This window comes from Panulirus ornatus, chromosome 40 (genome assembly GCF_036320965.1).
Source record: "Panulirus ornatus isolate Po-2019 chromosome 40, ASM3632096v1, whole genome shotgun sequence".
NCBI classification, from domain to species: Eukaryota; Metazoa; Arthropoda; class Malacostraca; order Decapoda; family Palinuridae; genus Panulirus; species Panulirus ornatus.
In genome coordinates this window covers 17,462,307-17,474,320 of record NC_092263.1, presented here as the reverse complement: position 1 = coordinate 17,474,320, position 12,014 = coordinate 17,462,307, and the positions used below count along the sequence as shown (strand labels likewise).

Below are 12,014 nucleotides of genomic sequence, written 5' to 3'. Positions count from 1 at the left end.
TCTAAAACACTTCACTTCCTCCAGTTTTTCTCCATTCAAACTCACCTCCCAATTGACTTGACCCTCAACCCTACTGTACCTAATAACCTTGCTCTTATTCACATTTACTCTTAACTTTCTTCTTTCACACACTTTACCAAACTATATATATATATATATATATATATATATATATATATATATATATTTTTTTTGTCTCTGTCTCCCGCGTTTGCGAGGTAGCGCAAGGAAACAGACGAAAGAAATGGCCCAACCCACCCCCATACACATGTATATATATACGTCCACACACGCAAATATACATACCTACACAGCTTTCCATGGTTTACCCCAGTCGCCCCACATGCCCTGATTCAATCCACTGACGGCACGTCAACCCCGGTATACCACATCGCTCCAATTCACTCTATTCCTTGCCCTCCTTTCACCCTCCTGCATGTTCAGGCCCCGATCACACAAAATCTTTTTCACTCCATCTTTCCACCTCCAATTTGGTCTCCCTCTTCTCCTCGTTCCCTCCACCTCCGACACATATATTCTCTTGGTCAATCTTTCCTCACTCATTCTCTCCATGTGTCCGAACCATTTCAAAACACCCTCTTCTGCTCTCTCAACCACGCTCTTTTTATTTCCACACATCTCTCTTACCCTTACGTTACTTACTCGATCAAACCACCTCACACCACACATTGTCCTCAAACATCTCATTTCCAGCACATCCATCCTCCTGCGCACAACTCTATCCATAGCCCAAGCCTCGCAACCATACAACATTGTTGGAACCACTATTCCTTCAAACATACCCATTTTTGCTTTCCGAGATAATGTTCTCAACTTCCACACATTCTTCAAGGCTCCCAGAATTTTCGCCCCCTCCCCCACCCTATGATCCACTTCCGCTTTCATGGTTCCATCCGCTGCCAGATCCACTCCCAGATATCTAAAACACTTCACTTCCTCCAGTTTTTCTCCATTCAAACTCACCTCCCAATTGACTTGACCCTCAACCCTACTGTACCTAATAACCTTGCTCTTATTCACATTTACTCTTAACTTTCTTCTTTCACACACTTTACCAAACTCAGTCACCAGCTTCTGCAGTTTCTCACATGAATCAGCCACCAGCGCTGTATCATCAGCGAACAACAACTGACTCACTATATATAGCATTTTATAATCATGCCTTCTAAGTATCCTTGGTCATCAGTTTTCAATCTTCTTAAATCATACTGATTATTTATCTTATTCTATATATTATACTTTGTCGCTGTCTTCTGAGTTAGCGAGGTAGCGCAAGGAAACAGACAAAAGAATGGCCCAACCCACCCATATACACATGTATATACATACATGTCCAAACACACACATATACATACCTATACATCTCAGCGTATACATATATATACACACACAGACATACACATCTGTTTCCCATTTTAGAAAGAAAAAAAAAAATATATATATATATATATATGTATATTTTTTTTTTTTTTTTTTTTTTTTATACTTTGTCGCTGTCTCCCGCATTTGCGAGGTAGCGCAAGGAAACAGACGAAAGAAATGGCCCAACCCCCCCCCATACACATGTATATACATACGTCCACACACGCAAATATACATACCTACACAGCTTTCCATGGTTTACCCCAGACGCTTCACATGCCTTGATTCAATCCACTGACAGCACGTCAACCCCGGTATACCACATCGCTCCAATCCACTCTATTCCTTGCCCTCCTTTCACCCTCCTGCATGTTCAGGCCCCGATCACACAAAATCTTTTTCACTCCATCTTTCCACCTCCAATTTGGTCTCCCTCTTCTCCTTGCTCCCTCCACCTCCGACACATATATCCTCTTGGTCAATCTTTCCTCACTCATCCTCTCCATGTGCCCAAACCACTTCAAAACACCCTCTTCTGCTCTCTCAACCACGCTCTTTTTATTTCCACACATCTCTCTTACCCTTACGTTACTCACTCGATCAAACCACCTCACACCACACATTGTCCTCAAACATCTCATTTCCAGCACATCCATCCTCCTGCGCACAACTCTATCCATAGCCCACGCCTCGCAACCATACAACATTGTTGGAACCACTATTCCTTCAAACATACCCATTTTTGCTTTCCGAGATAATGTTCTCGACTTCCACACATTCTTCAAGGCCCCCAGAATCTTCGCCCCCTCCCCCACCCTATGATCCACTTCCGCTTCCATGGTTCCATCCGCTGCCAGATCCACTCCCAGATATCTAAAACACTTCACTTCCTCCAGTTTTTCTCCATTCAAACTCACCTCCCAATTGACTTGACCCTCAACCCTACTGTACCTAATAACCTTGCTCTTATTCACATTTACTCTTAACTTTCTTCTTCCACACACTTTACCAAACTCAGTCACCAGCTTCTGCAGTTTCTCACATGAATCAGCCACCAGCGCTGTATCATCAGCGAACAACAACTGACTCACTTCCCAAGCTCTCCCATCCCCAACAGACTTCATACTTGCCCCTCTTTCCAAAACTCTTGCATTTACCTCCCTAACAACCCCATCCATAAACAAATTAAACAACCATGGAGACATCACACACCCCTGCCGCAAACCTACATTCACTGAGAACCAATCACTTTCCTCTCTTCCTACACGTACACATGCCTTACATCCTCGATAAAAACTTTTCACTGCTTCTAACAACTTTCCTCCCACACCATATATTCTTAATACCTTCCACAGAGCATCTCTATCAACTCTATCATATGCCTTCTCCAGATCCATAAATGCTACATACAAATCCATTTGCTTTTCTAAGTATTTCTCACATACATTCTTCAAAGCAAACACCTGATCCACACATCCTCTACCACTTCTGAAACCACACTGCTCTTCCCCAATCATATATATATATATATATATATATATATATATATATATATGTATATATGTATATATAGTTATATATAGTTATATATATTTTTCTTTCTTTTCTTTCAAACTATTCGCCATTTCCCGCATTAGCGAGGTAGCGTTAAGAACAGAGGACTGGGCCTTTGAGGGAATACCCTCACCTGGCCCAATTCTCTGTTCCTTCTTTTGGAAAAAAAAAAAAAAAATATATATATATATATATATATATATATATATATATATATATATATATATATTTTTTTTTTTTTTTTTTTTTTCAAACTATTCGCCATTTCCCGCATTAGCGAGGTAGCGTTAAGAACAGAGAACTGGGACACTGAGGGAATATCCTCACCTGGCCCCCTTCTCTGTTCCTTCTTTTGGAAAATTAAAAAAAATTGAGAGGGGAGGATTTCCAGCCCCCCGCTCCCTCCCCTTTTAGTCACCTTCTACGACACGCAGGGAATACGTGGGAAGTATTCTTTCTCCCCTATCCCCAGGGATAAAATATATATATATATATATATATATATATATATATATATATATATATATATATATATATATATATATATTCATGTGAGAAACTGCAGAAGCTGGTGACTGAGTTTGGTAAAGTGTGTGAAAGAAGAAAGTTAAGAGTAAATGTGAATAAGAGCAAGGTTATTAGGTACAGTAGGGTTGAGGGTCAAGTCAATTGGGAGGTGAGTTTGAATGGAGAAAAACTGGAGGAAGTGAGGTGTTTTAGATATCTGGGAGTGGATCTGGCAGCGGATGGAACCATGGAAGCAGAAGTGGATCATAGGGTGGGGGAGGGGGCGAAAATTCTGGGAGCCTTGAAGAATGTGTGGAAGTCGAGAATATTATCTCGGAAAGCAAAAATGGGTATGTTTGAAGGAATAGTGGTTCCAACAATGTTGTATGGTTGCGAGGCGTGGGCTATGGATAGAGTTGTGCGCAGGAGGATGGATGTGCTGGAAATGAGATGTTTGAGGACAATGTGTGGTGTGAGGTGGTTTGATCGAGTAAGTAACGTAAGGGTAAGAGAGATGTGTGGAAATAAAAAGAGCGTGGTTGAGAGAGCAGAAGAGGGTGTTTTGAAATGGTTTGGGCACATGGAGAGAATGAGTGAGGAAAGATTGACCAAGAGGATATATGTGTCGGAGGTGGAGGGAACGAGGAGAAGAGGGAGACCAAATTGGAGTGGAAAGATGGAGTGAAAAAGATTTTGTGTGATCGGGGCCTGAACATGCAGGAGGGTGAAAGGAGGGCAAGGAATAGAGTGAATTGGAGCGATGTGGTGTACCTGGGTTGACGTGCTGTCAGTGGATTGAATCGGGGCATGTGAAGCGTCTGGGGTAAACCATGGAAAGCTGTGTAGGTATGTATATTTGCGTGTGTGGACGTATGTATATACATGTGTATGGGGTGGGTTGGGCCATTTCTTTCGTCTGTTTCCTTGCGCTACCTCGCAAACGCGGGAGACAGCGACAAAGCAAAAAAAAAAAAAATAAAAAAAAATATATATATATATATATATATATATATATATATATATATATATATATATATATATATATATATATATATATATGGTTTGGGCACATGGAGAGAATGAGTGAGGAAAGATTGACCAAGAGGATATATGTGTCGGAGGTGGAGGGAACAAGGAGAAGTGGGAGACCAAATTGGAGGTGGAAAGATGGGGTGAAAAAGATTTTGTGTGATCGGGGCCTGAACATGCAGGAGGGTGAAAGGAGGGCAAGGAATAGAGTGAATTGGATCGATGTGGTATACCGGGGTTGACGTGCTGTCAGTGAATTGAATCAGGGCATGTGAAGCGTCTGGGGTAAACCATGGAAAGCTGTGTAGGTATGTATATTTGCGTGTGTGTACGTATGTATATACATGTGTATGGGGGTGGGTTGGGCCATTTCTTTCGTCTGTTTCCTTGCGCTACCTCGCAAATGCGGGAGACAGCGACAAAGCAAAAAAAAAAATATATATATATATATATATATATATATATATATATATATATATATATAGGGAGGTGAATGCAAGAGTTTTGGAAAGAGGGGCAAGTATGAAGTCTGTTGTGGATGAGAGAGCTTGGGAAGTGAGTCAGTTGTTGTTCGCTGATGATACAGTGCTGGTGGCTGATTCATGTGAGAAACTGCAGAAGCTGGTGACTGAGTTTGGTAAAGTGTGTGAAAGAAGAAAGTTAAGAGTAAATGTGAATAAGAGCAAGGTTATTAGGTACAGTAGGGTTGAGGGTCAAGGCAATTGGGAGGTAAGTTTGAATGGAGAAAAACTGGAGGAAGTAAAGTGTTTTAGATATCTGGGAGTGGATCTGACAGTGGATGGAACCATGGAAGCGGAAGTGGATCATAGGGTGGGGGAGGGGGCGAAAATCCTGGGAGCCTTGAAGAATGTGTGGAAGTCGAGAACATTATCTCGGAAAGCAAAAATGGGTATGTTTGAAGGAATAGTGGTTCCAACAATGCTGTATGGTTGCGAGGCATGGGCTATGGATAGAGTTGTGCGCAGGAGGGTGGATGTGCTGGAAATGAGATGTTTGAGGACAATGTGTGGTGTGAGGTGGTTTGATCGAGTAAGTAATGTAAAGGTAAGAGAGATGTGTGGAAATAAAAAGAGCGTGGTTGAGAGAGCAGAAGAGGGTATTTTGAAATGGTTTGGGCACATGGAGAGAATGAGTGAGGAAAGATTGACCAAGAGGATATATGTGTCGGAGGTGGAGGGAGCGAGGAGAAGTGGGAGACCAAATTGGAGGTGGAAAGATGGAGTGAAAAAGATTTTGTGTGATCGGGGCCTGAACATGCAGGAGGGTGAAAGGAGGGCAAGGAATAGAGTGAATTGGATCGATGTGGTATACTGGGGTTGACGTGCTGTCAATGGATTGAATCAGGGCATGTGAAGCGTCTGGGGTAAACCATGGAAAGCTGTGTAGGTATGTATATTTGCGTGTGTGGGCGTTTATGTATGTACATGTGTATGGGGGTGGGTTGAGCCATTTCTTTCGTCTGTTTCCTTGCGCTACCTCGCAAACACGGGAGACAGTGGCAAAAAAAAAAAAAAAAAGACATATACATATATAAACATGTACATAATTCATTCTTGCTGCCCTTATTCATTCCCGTCGCCACCCCGCCACACATGAAATGATAACCTCCTCCCCCCCGCATCTGCACAAAGTAGCACTAGGAAAAGACAACAAAGGCCACACTCATTCACACTCAGTCTCTAGCTGTCGTGTATAATGCACTGAAATCACAGCTCCCTTTCCACATTCAGGCTCCACAGAACTTTCCATGGTTTACCCCAGACACTTCACATGTCCAGGTTCAATCCATTGACAGCACGTTGACCCTGGTATACCACATCGTTCCAATTCACTCTATTCCTTGCATGCCTTTCACCCTCCTGCATGTTCAGGCCCCGATCACCCAAAATCTTTTTCACTTCATCTTTCCACCTCCAATTTGGTCTCCCACTTCTCCTCGTTCCCACCACCTCTGACACATATATCCTCTTTGTCAATCTTTCCTCACTCATTCTCTCCATGTGACCAAACCATATCAAAACACCCTCTTCAGCTCTCTCAACCACACTCTTTTTATTACCACACATCTCTCTTACCCTTTCATTACTTACTTGATCAAACCACCTCACACCTCATATTGTCCTCAAACATCTCATTTCCAATACATCCACCCTCCTCTGCACAACTCTATCTGTAGCCCATGCCTCACAACCATATAACATTGTCGGAACCACTATTCGTTCAAACATACCCATTTTTGCACTGTGAGATAATGTTCTCGCACTCCACACATTTTTCAACGCTCCCAGAACTTTCGCCCCCTCCCTCACCCTATGGCTCACTTCTGCTTCCATGGTTCCATCCGCTGCCAAATTCACTCCCAGATATCTAAAACACTTCTTTTCCTCCAGTTTTTCTCCATTCAAACGTACCTCCCAATTGACTTGTCCCTCAACCCTACTGTACCTAATAACCTTGCTCTTATTCACATTTACTCTCAGCATTCTTCTTTCACACACTTTACCAAACTCAGTGACCAGTTTCTGCAGTTTCTCACTCGAATCAGCCATCAGCGCTGTATCATCAGCGAACAACAACTGACTCACTTCCCAAGCTCTCTCATCCCCAACAGACTGCATACTTGCCCCTCTCTTCAAAACTCTTGCATTCACCTCCCTAACAACCCCATCCATAAACAAATTAAACAACCATGGAGACATCACGCACCCCTGCCGCAAACCGACATTCACTGAGAACCAATCACTTTCCTCTCTTCCTACTCATACACATGCCTTACATAGTCGATAAAAACTTTTCACTGATATTATGTATTTTTGAATACTTTTCATTAATCGTTGGGTACAGTAAGAACCCCTTCTCATATATTGTGAAGAATCAAATGTTACTGTATTCTGTAGTGAAACGAACACTGTAGGACACCTACACCGATAATGCTTGGGGAAAGGGGTTATTATTTGTATACCATAATATGTAGTGTGGATAGGCAGATAGAATGATAGGATAGTAAAGAATTTTGTGTTGTTCGTTTAACATTAGATATTGTGATTTTACTCATTTCCCCCAAATAGCTGATGACATATCTGTAACTATAAACCCTTTTTTCACAGATACTGGATCTGAATAACCTGAAGACACATCACTGGTACATCTTACCTTGCAGTGCTGTCACTGGAGAGAACCTAGTTGCTGGCATTGACTGGCTCATTCGAGACATTGCAGCCCGAATATTTACTCTTGAGTAGTTATCATGCACCTGAGTACTGATAGTCATCATAAAAGTCAAAATATCTAGTACCTTTATTCATCCTAACTTGCAGCCAGATTTTTCTTCATGAAAATTTTTGATTGTAATGTAAAATTCATCCTTCTGTTATTTACAAGGCATAACATCATGTACAGACATGATTTATCCATAATGAGATTTCCTGAACACTTAATCTTCAAGCTGTATGTGTAATACTTTCACAGTATTAGGAAGCAGAAAAAAAGAATAAATGAATATATATATTAAAGCTTCTATTTTTTCCCCTCAGCAAATATTAGTAAGACCATCCACAGATCATTTCCATCAATGTACCATACCAGATCTCTGGTACTGACTATGTATCTCAAGTACTCTCTGATTAGATTTCTCAACTTATATTTGTTATCCACTTTGTTCTTGATCTCTTGCTTTTCTTTTCTGTGTTGAAATTAGTTTATAACTCTATTAAAGAAGTTCAGTATTTCCAGTCTTGCTCAACTTCCTTGATTACTACATATATCATCTCATATATTAAGTAACTTAATTTCATTGGTTTATGACAAAAATATAGTGGTATTATTACATTCTGGAGATTCATAATCAGCACAACATATCTTTGCATCAACCAACGGAAGAAGCTTGTGAGAACGTTTTAGTGTAAGGATGGTGTACAATTGAAAAGAAACTAACACTGTAAATGCTGGCAGTATATAAATGTTTCAAAAGCTTTTTGAGGGTAAAGAAAGTTCAAGAGATGGGGATCCATAAATGTAGAACTTTCTCATACTTGGGCAGCAGCAGCTTCTAATAAGTGGAGGGGCTCACTTGAGCAAAAGATTTCACAGCATACTGCAGTTCAATACAAATAAGTCTAAATAAGATGGGGGGCTGAGCCCCCTCTTTTTTTCCAAGAGGGGAGCTTCAGCCCCTCCCCTCCAAAGTGCTGCTGATCAGGTAAATTCGTATCATGAGTCGTTTACGTGAAATTTGATATCTAAAAGAGCAATGCAGGGAGTGTGGTTATACCACTCCCTGCATGGCTGCAGCTGTAGTTAGGTATGAAATGTGGCTATACCACTCCTTGCATGACTACATCTGTAGTAATGTAAGTAATGTGGCTACACCACTCCCTGCATGACTACAGTTGTAGTAAGGTAGTGAATATGACTATGCCACTGTCTGCATGACACAGCTGTAGAACACAGGGAGTATGGCTACACTACTCCCAGCATGATAACAGCTGCAGTAAGGTAGGGAATGTGATTACACCACTCCCTGCATGACTACAGCTGTAGTAACATAGGGAATGTTGCTACACCACTCCCTGCATGACTACTGCTATAGTAAGGTAGGAAATGTGGCTACACCACTCCCTGCATGACTACTGCTATAGTAAGGTAGGAAATGTGGCTACACCACTCCCTGCATGACTACTGCTATAGTAAGGTAGGAAATGTGGCTACACCACTCCCTGCATGACTACTGCTATAGTAAGGTAGGAAATGTGGCTACACCACTGCATGACTACAACTGTAGTAATGTAGGGAATGTGATTTCACCCCTCCTTGCATGACTGTAGCTGTAGTAATGTAGGGAATGTGGCTACACTACTCCCTGTATGACTACAGTTGTAGTAAAGTAGGGAATGCGGTAGCTACACCACTCCCTGCATGACTACAGCTGTAGTAAGGTAGGTAATGTAGGTACACCACTCCCTGCATGACTACAGTTGTAGTAACATAGGGAATGTGGCTACACCTACTACAGCTGTGATTGCCTAGGAATGTAGCTATGTCACTCCCTGCATGACTGCAGTGGTAGGAAGGTTAGGCAATGTGACTACACCACTCCCTGTATGACTACAATTGTAGTAATGCAGGAAATGTGGCTACACCACTCTCTGCATGACTATAGCTGTAGTAAGGCGGGAAATGTGTGACACCACTCCTTGCATGACTACAGCTGTAGTAAGGTAGGGGATGAGGCTACACCACTCCCTGCTTGAATACGGCTGTAGTAAGGTAGGGAATGTGACTATAACACTCCCTGCATGACTACAGCTGTAGTAAGGTATGCAGCTACACCAGTCCCTGCATGACTACAGATGTAGGAATGAGCATGCACTCAGCTCTTGAACTGAAAAATTGGAACCGGATGGATGACAATTAATGAGTTAGGGGCACGGGGTTATCCTCCGTCTGTGATTTATGTGAAAAAATAATTATGTAAGTGTATAACACTATGTTTGTGAAGTTGGAAGGAAAAATATGCAGGCAAATTATTAGCCATTCTCATATTTAGAAAACAAAGGTTCTGATGACTTGATTTTTAATTAACAAGAGTATACCATCTCCCCTCAATTAACAAGGGTATACCATCTCTCAATTAACAAGGGTATACCATCTTTCCTCAATTAACAAGGGTATACCATCTTTCCTCAATTAACAAGGGTATACCATCTCCCCTCAATCAACAAGGTATACCATCTCCCCTCAGTAAACAAGGGTATACCATCTCTCCTCAGTTAACAAGGGTATACCATCTCTTCTCAGTTAACAAGGGTATACCATGTTCCCTCAATTAACAAGGGTATACCATCTCCCCTCAATTAACAAGGGTATACCATCTCTCAATTAACAAGGGTATACCATCTTCCCTCAATTAACAAGGGTATACCATCTCCCCTCAATTAACTAGGGTATACCATCTCTCCTCAATCAACAAGGGTATACCATCTCCCCTCAATTAACAGGGGTATACCATCTCCCCACAATTAACAAGGGTATACCATCCCCCTCAATTAACAAGGGTATACCATCCTCCCTCAATTAACAAGGGTATACCATCTCTTCTCAGTTAACAAGGGTATACCATCTCTCCTCAGTTAACAAGGGTATACCATCCTCCTCAATTAACAAGGGTATACCATCTCTCCTCAATTAACAAGGGTATACCATCCTCCTCAATTAACAAGGGTATACCATCTCTCCTCAGTTAACAAGGGTATACCATCTTCCCTCAATTAACAAGGGTATACCATCTCCCCTCAATTAACAAGGGTATACCATCTCTCCTCAATTAACAAGGGTATACCATCTCTCCTCAATCAACAAGGGTATACCATCCCCCTCAATTAACAAGGGTATACCATCTCTCCTCAGTTAATGTGGTATACCATCTCTCCTCAGTTAACAAGGGTATGTCATCTCAGTTAACAAGGGTATATCATCTCTCCTCAGTTAACAAAGGTATACCATCTCTCCTCAGTTAACATGGGTATATCATCTCTCCTCAGTTAACAAGGGTATACCATCTTCCCTCAACAAGGGTATACCATCTTCCCTCAACAAGGGTATAACATCTCTCCTCAGTTAAGAAGGGTATACCATCTCTCCTCAGTTAACAAGGGTATACCATCCCCCTAAATTAACAAGGGTATACCATCTCTCCTCAGTCAACAAGGGTATATCATATCTTCTCAGTTAACAAGGTATACCATCCCCCTCAATTAACAAGGGTATACCATCTCTCCTCAGTTGATGGGGTATACCATCTCTCCTCAGTTAACAAGGGTATATCATCTCTCCTCAGTTAACAAGGGTATACCATCTTTCCTCAACAAGGGTATACCATCTCTCCTCAGTTAACAAGGGTATACCATCTCTCCTCAGTTAACAAGGGTATACCATCCCCTCAACAAGGATATACCATCTCTCCTCAGTTAAAGAGGGTATATCATCTCTCCTCAGTTAACAAAGGTATACCATGTTCCCTCAATTAACAAGGGTATACCATCTTTCCTCAAGTAACAAGGGCATATCATCTCTCCTGTTAACAAGGATATATCATCTCAGTTAACAAGGATATACCATGTTCCCTCAATTAACAAGGGTATACCATCTTCCCTCAATTAACAAGGGTATATCATCTCTCCTGTTAACAAGGGTATATCATCTCTCCTCAGTTAACAAGGGTATACCATGTTCCCTCAATTAACAAGGGTATACCATCTTCCCTCAATTAACAATGGTATAACATCTCCCCTCAATTCAAGCCTTGACTAGACTTCTGTACCCCCCTCCCCCATGTCTCGTTATAGCTGAAGTCATTATTATCGCATTTGTGTCTGAAATATAGAAAAATAATGAAATACGAATATTAAAGGATAACTGTTAGTAAGTTTCGTTCTAAAAATGTTTGATGTCTTGCCATCATATTGGTAAATGAGGAGGACATGATGGAAGTTAACATGTGTTGGAGGAAGAAGTGTACATAC

General features: G+C 41.4%; 1 protein-coding gene across 1 annotated transcript in view; it reads left to right on the top strand.

Moving 5' to 3' along the window:
• The window catches only part of Arl2 (ADP ribosylation factor-like 2), a 38,697-nt gene extending 30,691 nt beyond the window's left edge, over positions 1-8,006 (top strand). Inside the window, exon 5 of the mRNA XM_071685743.1 lies at positions 7,602-8,006. Within this exon, the coding sequence (XP_071541844.1) occupies positions 7,602-7,736 (135 nt within the window). The 3' untranslated portion in view covers positions 7,737-8,006. The remainder of the gene's footprint in view (positions 1-7,601) is intronic.
• The last annotated feature ends 4,008 nt before the right edge of the window (positions 8,007-12,014 follow it).